The 14,590-nt window shown below is 42.1% G+C and overlaps 1 protein-coding gene across 2 annotated transcripts in view; it reads right to left on the bottom strand.

Annotated features, from left to right (window-relative positions):
- The window catches only part of ABTB1 (ankyrin repeat and BTB domain containing 1), a 38,517-nt gene that overhangs the window by 10,195 nt on the left and 13,732 nt on the right, over window positions 1-14,590 (bottom strand). For both annotated transcript variants that reach the window (XM_038410079.2, XM_038410083.2), the window contains 5 exons: window positions 14,198-14,357; window positions 13,046-13,091; window positions 11,450-11,566; window positions 4,344-4,459; window positions 494-592 (listed from right to left, as the gene is read on the bottom strand). In XM_038410079.2, coding sequence (XP_038266007.1) covers window positions 494-592; window positions 4,344-4,459; window positions 11,450-11,566; window positions 13,046-13,091; window positions 14,198-14,357 — 538 coding nt within the window. The remainder of the gene's footprint in view (window positions 1-493; window positions 593-4,343; window positions 4,460-11,449; window positions 11,567-13,045; window positions 13,092-14,197; window positions 14,358-14,590) is intronic.

The following is a 14,590-nucleotide window of genomic DNA, read 5'->3' as shown; positions in this document are numbered from 1 at the left end:
CTTCCAAAGCACCGAGTCAGTAGCATAACCTCTGCCAACGCTCTGTGTTTTTATCCCTAGACTCTGATAAACTTGTCTTTTTTCTTTCATGTCTTATTTTTACACATTACTGCTCTCAAAGCGAAAGAGAGATATTAACTAGAGTGACCATTAATCTAGAGTAGTAATACAGTTCTAGTTAGAGGGCTGGGAGTTAGGATTCCTGAGTTCTGTTTCCAGTTGCACCCTTACACTGAGTCATCCTGAACTATTAAGGATCCAGCATTTCCAATGACAGGCTCAGATTTGTTGCTGGCAGTATGAGACACAATGTAGATGCATCTTACTGCAATTCACGAATCTCCTTACCCTGAAGGGAGACAAGCTGGGTTGTTTCATTAAGAAGCGTGCTTTAAGTTTAAGCTTACCCCTGCAGTATATCTAACTATCTTGTACTAAGTGCGTGGGAAGGATGTGTACATGGACCTTGATGTTTCTAAATGTATGTGCATACCTTATGGCATAAAAAGTTGTAATCTGCCACTCGAAAACACACATCAGGACAGCTGCTAAAGTTGTCAGTGCTGTCAAATGGCAACTCCCCAAAACCCACCTAGAAAGACAAGTTAAAAGATAAGAAATTTCTGCAATTAGCATCCATGGTATCAACATTAGAGGTGTTGGCATTGATCTATAAAGACCTATGTGTCTTGGCTATCTGAGACACCCACCTTTACCCATTTACACCTCAGCAGCAATGGAGATCACCAGAGATGCTCTTCCTGACTGATCCTAGATTTGAACATCTGAGAGCTCGATGCCTGGTATTCTCAGGGGAGAGGCTTCTGAACTGAAATTCCCCTTTCCAGTTTATGCAGCTGAGCCAAATGACCTTCAAGCCAACAGTGGCATGTTCATAACTCCTCTCGGACTTCTAAATGAGGAGGTGGATTGCTGGGTGGGTATTTAGTTTACATCATGGGATGGGCATCTTAACATTGACACCAGTCAAGGAAAGGCACATTATTTTAACCATAGTATATGTAAAAAGTCATTTTATAGCTTAAATAAAGGAATGCACAGATCTGAAGCAATTGCATTGAAACTACATCATTCAATACAATACAAAGCTTCTCATGCACAGTTTAATTTCTTGTCACTTTGCAGTCTAAAGAAATTAAAGTTAAACTAAATCACTAGACTATTAACACAACTCCCTCCAATTAGATATGCCAAGCCAACCGGCATAAAAGGTTGTGGGCTTGGTTTTTTTTAAAAAATAGCATTATGGATATGATGCTTATAAGTTATTCTCTCTCTCTGGACCAAGGGAATTCAATTGTGTGAATCCATGTTCATAGCCATGTAACCAGAGCAATTATCCCCTGAAAACAAGAGTTTCCTCTGCTTTCTCCTATCTAGATATATACCCTGAGCAGCCTGGGATGAAAAGTCTGATCCCTACCACAAGGCTGTCCTCTGAGCAGATCACATCAAAAACTGGCTCTAGGTTTCCCCAGGTGCATTGGGTATAGTGGGGAATTAGTGAGATGCATCAGGTTTCCCCTCCCTGCAATCTCACTCAGCAGGAAACCGGGATACATGCTGCTTTCAATACCATCAGGCAAGCTCAATTCATACACAGTGGGGATTCTCTGGCACTCCTGGTCCTAGGCTGCGGAGAACCACTGAGCTAGCAAAGGCTCTGAATTTCACACTACTTCGGAGCATGGCAATCTGGCCCTACTCCCTGGGCTCTCTGTCAGTACTCAGCACCATTTGACAGAATGGTTTCTAATTATAGTACAACTAAGCCTAATGACCGCCACAATTTCTGGGTTATTAAACAGCAAAGCCACCTTCCCAAACTCTGCAGCAACCCTGCTTGGTCTCTCTCATCTATGACTTTAGATAGATGCTTTAGTTGGTAACCTATTTACTCTTTCTTTTTGTGGGGAGCAGGACAAAGGGAATTTTTACAGCTCCTGAAAGTAAAAGATCTGTAGCGCTTCAGAGTATCTGTCTCACCCCATCTTATCCCCCCGGCTTTTATCCTGCTCTGTATCTTATACAGCACCAGAGACATGCATGGCACTTCAAGAAACATTGGAAGCCTAAGTCCCTGCCCCAAAGAGAGTGCTGTCTAAATTCAGACAAGAACAATTGGCGGGGACAATAATGTGCACAACCAACAGGGAGAAGCAATTTGCTCCTAGATTGGAGTAAGCACAGTAGAAAAATTCAGCCGTAAATAATTTATGACAACCTATAGAGGCCCTTTATGTCCTAACAATCCATAATGGGATTACCAGCAGAGAAGCAGACTCAAGATTTTATATCCAGCTGCATGTTGAGTCATCAGGATTCTACGACACAGAGAACAAAATAGAGCATCTACAAAAGCACAAAGCAAAGCACCAGAACTGTACTGTAGCTTATTACAAGAAGCTTCACGTTTGTGACTGACTGATCAGTGTGCTTTGGCCTCGTAGATTAAGTGTTTTGTATTCCATTATTTGTATGAAATCTACTGGTGAGGTTGCAGGATTGCTGCTCCTGGGACTCAAATGCCTACTTCATGTGATGACCCCAGTAAACTAAGATTTAGAAGAGATGTAAGTGATAATTAAGCAGTAAAAGGCAGATTGAAAGGCTACAATCCTGTCTTTAGGATCTTTATAAATGGCCAGGAAAAAGAGGAGCTTTTAAAAAATTATCAAGTTAAAACAAGGCAATTAGGGGTAATAAGAATCCTGATTCCATGGTTATGGGTGCCATGCAGATGCTCTAATAAATTTTCCCCCCATTCCTTCCTAGCATTCATGAAAACACACACAAAATAGGACAGTAATATCAGTGTAACATGTTTAGATCGGATTATGGTATACTTTTTTCTAAGGTACATAAAACAGCTGAAAAAAATTCAGGAAATTTCAGCAATGCTAACTCATTATTTTATCCAGATTCTCATGATATTTGGGGTTTTTCTTCCTTAAAGAACCAGTTTTCATATGACGACGGAGGAAACTCTGTTTTCATTTTTAAAGAAAATAAGTGCGTTTCTAGCCCTTATGGTTGTGGAGAAAAGCTCGAAAAATGTGACTCAAGTGCACCCTAAAGGCTCAGAAACCTCAGAAAGGAAACAAAAACAAAGAACCTGATTTTTTTTTAATTGCATGATTTTTAAGTCAATCTCATTGTATTTGGGCACCTCACTCATGATTTTTAAGCACTTGGGGTTGACACTATTGGAATTCATTCTACACTACTCTCTGGTTTTTGATTTTTCCAAGTACCTAATGATAAACAAAGAAAACCACAACAAAGGTATACAAAAAAAGCAGCTTTCTGCCTTGATAGAGGGAACATCAATGGACAGGATTCCCTTTTTAAATCCCTCAGGAATTAGAATAACTGGATCACTAAGAGCCAGCACAAAATACCTTGGCACAAGTTTCTTGCTTAAGAAACTTAAGTCACCAGCACATAAAAAAAAGACACATGGAGAGAGTTTCTACCTTGCTTCAGACATTTCCTTGAGCTCTGCATCAGGGAGTTCTGTTTCGCACAAGAAAGCAATAAGCTTTGTTACACTGTTCAGTTATATAGCCCACAGGCACAAAGCTGCTTAAAATGAGTATGTTATTAGTTTTACTACTCAATGTGAAAAAACTGGGACAAACATATTAAAGGAAGGAAAATATAAGATGCAACTATCTATATTACAGAGATGAAAAAGGCAGGAAGAATTGGGGTCCACAAATATCTTCCCTGTTTACTTGCACCGCTGGGGATCAATAGTGTGGAATACACATAGCTGAGTCTAACAGATAATCCTGACTCAATGCTTCTGAGAAAAGTAATAAACTAACTCCCTGCCAGTACACTATGGGGGACGATTCTTAACCAGGGGATCAATTACTCTGAGGACTGATAATTCCAGTTAGACATCACATTCCATCTATACGTATCCAAAGGTACTGCTATCATCCAAGGAATTTTTTCCCCTTTCTTGCATCCCAGTAATATACTCAACTAGGGGCTAAATCTTGTCCCCGTTGAAATCAATGGGGAAACTTTGACTGACTTGGATGAGACCAGGGATCTGACCTCTACAAAGCTCTGAGGGAGGAATAATCTTGGTGCAAAAAGGAAAACCGGCAGCCCGGTTATGAGATTTATAGCATTTCCCTGTGCTATACATGGCTTCAGTGTTTGGAAAGTCAGTTTGTGCCATTAATACCAGCAAACAAGTGACCACAAAACCCAACAGACAAAGTGAGCTTAAGTGCGTGTGACCATGCAGCTCTCCCTCAGTCCGAAGGTCCCAGTGGAGTGTGGGAAAAAATAGAAACACTCCCTACCCGCAGTTCAGCTGGCAGGGCGCAGTCTGCTAGTAGAGCCAGATCCTCCTGCAGCCGACAGTTACCTGGGGGCTCAATCGTCAGCACTTTCACACAGGTCCCTGGCTTGGAAGAGACTGGAAAAGGGAAAAGAAAAACAACAAAACAAAAAGCATAGATGCCTAGAAAAAACTAAATCTAAAAAAAAAAACAAAAAACCTTTCCCTCATGTTAAAAAAAATATCCCTGAGGAACGTTTGTTTTGTCTGGCTCTTAGTTTTTATATTTCAGTGGAAACATGTCCTTCAGAGAGAGACACGCATGCACGTGCTAGCAATGATCAGGGCTGTAACTACCACTGGGAGGAAGAAAGAAGACACAGATTTCACCGTTTCCCCTCTTACGTCTCCACTCAACCCTCGCCTCCAGCAGATCAGTTACAGAGACCATGGTGAGAAAAGGGAGCAGCCATATGCCTGTTCTGTCCTCCTCTCTGCTACCCCTCCCTACAAACAGGATCAAGAACTGCCTTATGGAGGCTGCTTCCCTGCCACTGGAGTCAGCCCTAGGTGACACAGTAATAACACAATAATAAGGTAAGATACATCCCTGCTAGGCAAGGGGGTGAAGCGTATTTAACTACAGACACACCTCCACGTTTACTCCAGGCCACTGGTGCCCCCGTTGGTTATTTAATTTAGAGCGAAGTCTGGCTTATGCTTTCCCTCTGTTGCGCCACCACTCTCCTGGATCAGGTACTAGAAGTGCTGCTGTAATTTAATTCCATTTAATTTAATTGGGGAAGAGGATTTATAACCTTTAAGACTAAGTTCTTTGGGGCAGAGACTGTCATGGGAAGCTATTTCTCAGTTCTCCTCCTGGCTAGGAACCTCACAGTTTCTGGTCCTGTCAGGGTAGCTAGTTAGTCTACCACAAGGGAACACAGTAAGTGCTCCCCATTTGGGGAAACTATTCCCTTGATCCAAATCACACAAAGGACACTCTCCCCCCCAACACTGTGATGGGCACCTTATAGCCAAAGGCCACAACAACAGGAGACTCAGTTGAAGCTGGTCTGGATTCCCTGTAGAGGTTTAGTTTAAAACCTCTCCTCTGGCCCTTCTTTTCCAACAGCTTTGTCCCTTTAGAAAGAGCTGCCTGCCATATCTATAAACTTTTTGTTCCACTGGCAGGAACGATGAATGCAAGTAGTGTGGCAGGTCCCTAGAAGCACAGGTAAAATTAAAGGTCACAGAGGTCTTTGCAACCTCTTTTGGGTACAGCCGCATGAGCACAGATGGGAAGGAAAGGTTTTAAAAAAGTTTGCAGCACTATCAAGGTGTGTACATGCATTACTGTGTAATCTTATAATTGTCAGCTTTGCCTTTCCTCTCCATGATCATTTATGAACTACATTTGCTGTCTCAAGTCCAGTTTAGATTGGACTTTGCCAGATTTTGAGAGCCTCTTAGCAGGGAAAGCTTGTAAAACATGAAATGCAGCTGAAAATATGAAAGTTGCTGCAATGAAATCTTATGGATTCCATTGGGAGCATAATGAAAGAGATGTTAACAATTGGTGATTAAAGAGTTAAACTGCACTGTACTGGATGTTACAAAGGATTTTTGACAGGCATGATTCACTGCATTAAAACCCCTCTCTTCTCAGGTGAATCACATCACAATGAGACCTCATTTTTCCTGACATTTTGCTCATCATTATATGGGCTTCATCAGATGACTACATCAGATGGTGGGTGAAATGAGACCGAGATGTGCCACAATATGAATCCTCCGCCCCCACCACCAAGAAAGCATTGCACTCATCAGGACAGGCCACCATGTCACCTGAATTGGCTGAATATCCCAAATGGTACTGGAAACAGTAGGGTGAATAAAAACCCAATCCACCAATTAAAGACATTATTGATTCTATGATCTATATCCAGAGAGGTGCCCTGGAGAACGAGCTATGCAAGTTCGAGTTTCTATTTATAGGACTGAATGCTGATGCCCTTGTCTTCAGCAAACAACCATACTTACTATAGGGGCAGGACAGGTATGGCATAGACCCAAGCAGAACTGACAAAGCTGTCAGAACAGAGTCCCACAGAATTACAGATCCACATAAGCAACTGAGAACATTGTCTTTGTCCCTTTAAAGTACGTCTTCACTGGAGAGTTAACACGGGCTCTTACTCAGGTGTTTCCGCTAATCCCCCTGCTGTCCACACACAAAATCTTCTCACCCAAGTTCAGTGGTGCTTAAAAATTTGGCTTGCTGGCTTGTCTGGGGCTGCAGGCTAAAACCCAAGAGGCACTTTCACACAGATTGGTAACCTACCCACTTTGCTGTGACAATGCAGACTAAAATCACTAGAGTGCCAACAGTTCTCCAAAGCCTTCCCACAATTTACCCACACAGGTATGCCTAGAAGGACAGACAAGTTCTTCCAAAATTCACTGGCAAAGAATCAGAGTGGCTCATCTTATTGCAGCACAAAGAACCATGGGATAGGCCCTCCAAAGTCCTAATACCACATATGGGTAAGTGTCGCACCAGTGAGGACACTAACTCTGGAACAGCTTCACAGTGTGGCTGTTTACACTCAGCCTAGGCTAACTCAGGTGCTCAGACCTGGGCACCCATCACCCACGTTAACTCTGCAGTGAAGACATATACTTAGACTAGATTTCTATCTGTCTACGGGAGACAGGTTACTGTGACTATGTGATGACAATGATCACTTTTATGGGTGCCTTTCATCAGAGGCTCTCAAAGCACTTTCCATCCATTAACCTTTGAGAGACACAGAGGTCTTGTCTAGACTAGAATAAAAAAGTTTGTTAGAGCATGTTCACACTTTTTACCCTACTGTAGATAAGGCTGGAAAGAGCTTTGTACTAGTTTAAAGAAGAGGTTGTGTACGTAATTGCTTTAAAACCGTATGTTGTGGGAGTCAACCTACCTATCCCGCCCAAGAGACATCTGGGAACAGCAAGAGCGATTAAAAGGGTCAAACAGAGAAACTATCTGAAGCTCCCTTGTAACTGAAGAACTCAGATACCATGGTGACACTATAAAAACTTGAGAGGAAGACAGATAAGATCAAGAAATCCTTCCCTTACACACACACACACACACACACAAGACTCATGCCACATCATATGTGCCTACAGTGGGTTTTGGATGATAGTGTATAAACCAATTCGGACAGTGCATATTTCAAATGCAACATTCCACTGTTACAATTTTTTTTGCTTCTAAAAGGATGAAAGACCAGATGAAAGACAAAAAAAATAGATTGTTGGTAGCCACAGGCAGAAGGGTCCATCATCTAATGTTTGTGAAATGCAGGGAATTCAGAAAAGAGAAATACAAATAATAAAAGGAGCTGGAGCTACTTATCTAGCTAGGAAGGAAGATTAAATGAAGCATATCTACGTGCAGCTCAGCTAAATAAGAACAGGAAAGCACACTAATCTCCTTCAAATGTTTGGCAAGTATAAGCACCAAGGAGGGACAATAACCATTTAAGGTGAATTAAGGAGTTGTAATAGGTATGAAACGAAGCAAACGAATGTAGATTGAGTATTTGGGAGGCTCTTCTAGAGTAGTAGAACGGTGTCAAGAGAAGACACTCAAGTCTTTAAAAAAAGGTAGGCCAAAGCACTGTCAAGTACATTGTAGGGAACAGTCCTGCAGTGCCTGGAGGGAATATACTGTTTAGTCACTAAACTCCCTTCTGGTACAGCTGCACAGCACAGTACATCACCGACTGCTTCATAATCTGTCTTTGTTCTTGACTTGCTTAATACTTCTTCGTAGTCTTTACTAATAGACCACTGGTTTAGCTGGGTTGAAAGAAACCTTTCCAAGATCATGCAATACCTGGACTGCAACACTTGTGCAATGCTGTGCATAACCGCCACTGGCCCTTTAGATCAGAGATCTGAGGTCTGAAAACAGGGCTTTGGAGAGGAGCCCAGAGCTGGAGCGTGGAGCAGCTCCGGAGCAGTGGAGCTGCAGGTTTTTGCCTGGAGCTGAAGTGGAGCTGGAGCACAGCTCCAAAGCCCTGTGAAAATAGGTGTTCACAAATCCTGTCCTGAATTCTTATGCTTTGCAACAAACAGAAAATTCTCCTGAACATTTAAAAAAAAAATGCCTCCAGTTACATAGCAAGGATTATAACTTAATCTGGACAAATCCTGTCTGAATTCTTCCAAATAGTGTAACAGGTTTTTGTGGACCCTGACCAGTGCAATTAGGCCAGATACCCAGGTTTGAACCAGATGCCTATTTCCTAGAAAATATTCTGAGCAGAAACTTCTAATATACAATAGGGAACAATAATATTTTGGCAAGTAAAGGATACTAGGTGACCCAACAGGTCTTTCCAATCCCTTAACTTCTCTGATTCTTTCATATTAATTCTCTCCTGGGGATTCAACACTAGTTCCCCTGGTTCACCTATAACATGTATGATTTGACAGGCAAACATTTAATGTTACTAGCTACAATGCTGCAAATTCACTACAGTCCTGCTCTGCCACAAAACACACAACCCCTATCACTTATATCAGTGCTTTGCAAACATTGATTAAGCCCCACAACACCCTTGTGAAATAAAATCATCATCCCCATTCTATAGAGGGGAACACAGAAGTTAAAGTGATTTGCCCAGTGCCATTCAGGAAGCTTACACCAGGGTGGGATTAGAAGCTATATCCGACTCCCACTCCAATTGCTGCTGCTATGAGGTAATGCTTCTCTTGTTCCTCTAATCTTAGGGCCCAATGCCTCAATCCTACTTGCAGTCATTTTTTTATTTCTTCCCCGGACCTCATGAGTAGAAGCTAACAATCATGCCAAACTGCACGATCGTTTCAGAATATTTATAAACCGTTACACTAATAGACCACCTTAACTTTATTTAATTTGCAGCCTAATAAGGGATTATAACGTGGGCTTTTGGAGAAGAATGGTCACCACACCAATCAACTACAACACCATAAAGCTGCCATCCAGTGACCCACTGAAACATATTGGTATTACAAGATGCTGTAAATCATAACATCATTTTTGTTATCTGACTGTCTGATTTACTAACTTATTTTTTCTTAAGGATGTTGACCACAGCTTTTTCTTTTCCAGCATATAGTTGGTACATAAAGTGGAATCTTCTACCACTCATTAAAAGCAGCAGAACAATTCTTTCTTCATGTGTTTAAATATTTTTGTATACACGCGCATATAACAGGGAAAAAAAATGCAAGATCTGTGATGCCGCTGTAGAGCTAACATTGCACTATGGGAGGATTCCCATGGTGTTCACACCTCAACTGCTAGAAGAGGGCCTCATCCTCCCTGATGGTGATGGCTCATCTTAAAGTGATCACTTTCCTTACAGTGTGTATGATAAAACCCATTGTTTCATGTTCTCTGTATGTGTATATAAATCTCCCCTCTGTATTTTCCACCAAATGCATCCGATGAAGTGAGCTGTAGCTCACGAAAGCTTATGCTCAAATAAATTTGTTAGTCTCTAAGGTGCCACAAGTACTCCTTTTCTTTTTGCGAATACAGACTAACACGGCTGCTACTCTGAAACCGGAGTTAACCTCGTTATCCCTAGCTTGATTTCTGCTTGCGTATTTATACCTGCCTCTGGAAATTTCCACTACATGCACCCAACAAAGTGGGTATTCACCCACAAAACCTTATGCTCCAATATGTCTGTTAGTCTATAAGGTGCCACAGGACTCTCTGCCGCTTTTACAGATCCAGATTAACACGGCTACCCCTCTGATATGGGAGGACTGTCACTCCAGGCTACATATGTAATCATACAAATCTGCAAAATCTGAATGGACAATTAATATTTAAAATAAAAACCTGAGCAGCTACAACAACCCTACCTCTTAGATCAAAGAAAGGATACAATCAGATTAAAAACAATGAGCCAGATTCTGCTTTCACATCAGAAGTAACTCAACTAAGTCAAAGGAATTATTTACACTAGAGTATAAATGAGGGGAGACGCAGACCCTGTGTGATTTCAAACTACATGTTTCCTTACCAGTTAAACCATTAAACTATTACATCTGAAAGCAGTTCATTTTCTAAATGTATCTTACTTTGCCATATTTACGCTGTTAGAAGACTAGTATTCATAGGAATTAAGGTCAGAAGGGACCATTATGATCATCTAGTCTGACCTCCTGCACAATGCAGGCCACAGAATCTCACCCACCCACTCCTGCGATAAACCTCTCACCTATGTCTGAGCTACTAAAGTCCTCAAATCATGGTTTAAAGACTTCAAGGTGCAGATAATCCTCCACCAAGTAACTGTGCCCCATGCTACAAAGGAAGGCAAAAAAACCCCAGGGCCTCTTCCAGTCTTCCCTGGAGGAAAATTCCTTCCCAACACCAAATATGGCAATCAGCTGAACCCTGAGCATGTGGGCAAGATTCACCAGCCAGATACCCAGGAAAGAATTCTCTGTAGTAACTCAGATCCCACCCCATCTAACATCCCACCTGCTGATTCTCATTCAATGGCCCAATGCTGTTGTGTTTGGATTACGAACACTCCAGAAGAATGTTCAAAAACCATGCAACTGTTTGTATTTTTAAAAACACACATAAAACATTTTTATATTAAGTGTGTGTGTGTGTTCACACACAGAACGCACCAAGTCTAAATTATCTGACTGTCCACTTTAAGTCAGGTGTTTCTAACATGCAGAGAATGCATGAGCCACCACTGTAACCCACTAGCTCTCTGATTACAGGGACTCTGAAACATGCTCCACAGTGCTCTGCTATTGTTGCTGGACTACTCAATAAAGCCTTGCACCCAGGGTCCCCACTACTATAATGTACACTTGTTCACTGTTCAGACATGGAGTATTACAGAAGTTGCCCCACAGGGATCCTCCATGTGAAAGACTTATTCAGCTAACAGCTGTGCATAGAACTACTCAGGGTTTTTCCCCCCACAATTAGTTTCTGAGTGCCACAGGTATCCCATTGGTGGAACGTCCATTGTCATGATCTCCCCTCCCACTCCAAAAGGAAAAACAAACATAATGAAGAAAAGCAGCCATTAAAGGGGAGCTCACCAAATTCATAGACCTTTTTACACTTGATCTCCAAATCCTCGATGAGATCCTGAAGCCGACACTGCTTGGCTAGTCTCTTGCAATCATTCACATATTCTACATCAATGTCTAGACGACCTGCCAAAGAGAAACACCAAAATTCTATCAGACAGTTTCTTGACCTCTTTTCAGAGTAGCAGCCGTGTTAGTCTGTATTCGCAAAAAGAAAAGGAGTACTTGTGGCACCTTAGAGACTAACAAATTTATTTGAGCATAAGCTTTCGTGAGCTACAGCTCACTTCATCGGATGCGTCCGATGAAGTGAGCTGTAGCTCACGAAAGCTTATGCTCAAATAAATTTGTTAGTCTCTAAGGTGCCACAAGTACTCCTTTTCTTTTCTTGACCTCACAGCAGTCACCATTTACTTACTTAGACGTAAAAATGGCTGATCTATAGACAAGGGACTGGATGGACTGAAGGATTGCTAATGGGCTATGCAGTCTCACTTCTGGATCACTGGTATAAATCTAGCTCAGGTAAGCACGTGTCGTTACAGCAGTGCAAATTATTATCTGTTGACTGCTGAGTGGCTGAACCAAATTTGGTGAATATCAGCTCAGTTTCTCAGTTGCCCACACTGTAGCTGGACCCCCACTTGGCAGTCTCAGGAAAGAGGCCAAAGACTGAATGGCTCTTGGAGACAAAATTTCATTTTCTCTGGAAGAACAGAGATGAGGGGCAGGGCGGTGGAAGCTTGCATTGCTGCTGCCATCATGTTTTGCCGTGAGAAAGGACTTCGGTCTCAATCTTTCAGAAGCACCAAATTTACTAAAGAGCATTTTAAAGAGTGCACTGGGGAAAGATAACCCTAAAGAGATAAGCAGTTATTGTTTTCCGGGGAAGAAACTCAGATGCCTTAGTAACGTTTCCCTTACAGTACACGTTGGAAGTTTAACTTAGGGCACCACCCTATGGTCCGAGGGAATATTGCACTTGCCTTCCCTCCTAGAATACAAAATACTTGGTTAATACTGGCTGAAGGTTTAAGAACAACAACTTCTGCTGGAATGACAGTAACAAGTTGTAGTCAAACCATTCAGCAATCAGGGCTGCCAGTTTCAAATTCTCACAAGCCAGTGTACACAGGGAATATGGCCACTGCTCAGCTTAGGAGATCATTTGCTTAGATGGCACGCATATTTTTAAAAAGAAAAGGAGTACTTGTGGCAAGTACTCCTTTTCTTTTTACACATACAGACTAACACAGCTGCTACTCTGAAACACATGTTTTTATTATCCTAGAGAAGGTACATTTCTCACATCTGTCCACTCAACCAAAGTTGATTTTTATTGACTCCCCAGTTACTGGCAGAACCACAACTGGCAAGAGGTACAAATATGCATTTACAACCAGCTTTCAACAACAACAACATGGAATTGCTCATACTCCTCATATCTGCCAGATGACAGAGAGATTGTGTCTAAGCCATGATTACCCACCCACCCACCCACACAAGCTTGTCTAGAAGCCTCTGCCACCCAAACAGTGCCATGGCAAAGAGGTGCTGTCTACTGCATTCCAACGTGCACGCATATGTCAAGCAGCAGGAACACACCTGTGTAAAGATACTGCAGGAGGGAGCCAAAGGCCGCTGGGTTGATCTAAAATAAGACATGAAAAGGTCACCTAAATAAAGCACACACATTTATCCAAGGAGCTTGAAATGTCAATATGGATATATATGACCTAACTAGAGGGATAGCACATTACACACCAAGGTAAAGTTCAGGAGGTTACGTTCAAGAAAGGACTCTAGAATTGCAAGGGAGGTAAGGGATGATGCCTCCTCTATGGAAACTCCAACTAGTACAATAGCAGCATTTTGATTACACACACCATTCCCCTGATCCCTCACATAACTAGTATTCCCACTCTACCCAGTTTACAGAGATCTGTAAATATATTAATTTTGATTTACCCACCCCCACCTCGTGTACACATCAGCGAACGAGGTTTGTTCCAGGAAAAGGCACAGAATTTGTGCCTGCAGAGTTGGCAGGTAACAGGGACATTGCAGTTCACATCTAAGAAGGCAACTGCAGTAGAAGCACTATCGCAACAGGTCATCCAAGGGTCCCCACCACTTCCAACCCTCCTAGTTAAAGAGGAGCCCAAGTTACAGCCTAAAGAGCAACACAGATGGAAGGTGATGAAAACTAGGATTGTCTTGAGAAACAGGAAGGATGTTTGCAACAGGAGAGAATCTGAGGTTTCCAACAGACAGCCAAACCACAGAAACATATGCTGGAGAGTGTTGGTAACGGACAAGCAAAATCCACTTATGGCCTATTTAGTTCTTAGCCTCTCTGCTGAGGCAACAAGTGGGAGCCAATTAGTGCAAATTACAGTGGTGATTTCTATGGTGTGGACCACCTGTCTACTGGGAATTAGACAAAGGCTCAACTCATTTCACATAAGGGTCACCAAACAGCTAGTAACAGCTCTTTTACTACTGACCTGAGCTGAATTTGAACCAATGCCAGAGGTGAGAGGAATCTGACAGAATACAGCCTACAGCTTTCAATGTATCAGAGTAAGAAGCCATTTTAGTGCATAAAGTGTTCCATCTTCCTCTGAGTTCTGGAACTGTTCTGTGTTATGGAAAGTGTCAACTATGGACATTACCCCTGAAACTGCCTTTTCAACCTCCCTTTCCTTGGAGAGAAAATATCTAAGACGGGGGAACCTGAAACGTGGTTCTCCTCACCAGTGGGTGCTTTAATGCGATCATGTTCTTCCCTTTCCACTTGGTCTCAAACATTTCTGCAAAGTATACGCTGCGGGCACTAAGGATGCAGCGGTGGGCACAGAAGGATTTCCCATGGACAATGAACACAATGTCGCTTTGGTAACCCTGTTCCAGAAGCCTGGAAGAAAAAAAGAAAGAGGGGAAGATAAAATCGGCTGCACAGAATGAGGAAGGAGAATACAGAGAAAAGTGAAGGAGAAGAGAGCTTTCACACACTGGGGAAAAAGGTAATTTGTGAACATCTTGCTCCTTAAGGAGACACTGTCAAGATAAAGAGTGTTGCAGTTTTTCTTCAGTACTTATATAGCCCTCATTATCATAGAATCTGAGTGCCTCACAATCTATAATGCA

This window comes from Dermochelys coriacea, chromosome 7, assembly GCF_009764565.3.
Source record: "Dermochelys coriacea isolate rDerCor1 chromosome 7, rDerCor1.pri.v4, whole genome shotgun sequence".
NCBI lineage: Eukaryota > Metazoa > Chordata > Testudines > Dermochelyidae > Dermochelys > Dermochelys coriacea.
This window is presented reverse-complemented; position numbering and strand designations above follow the sequence as displayed.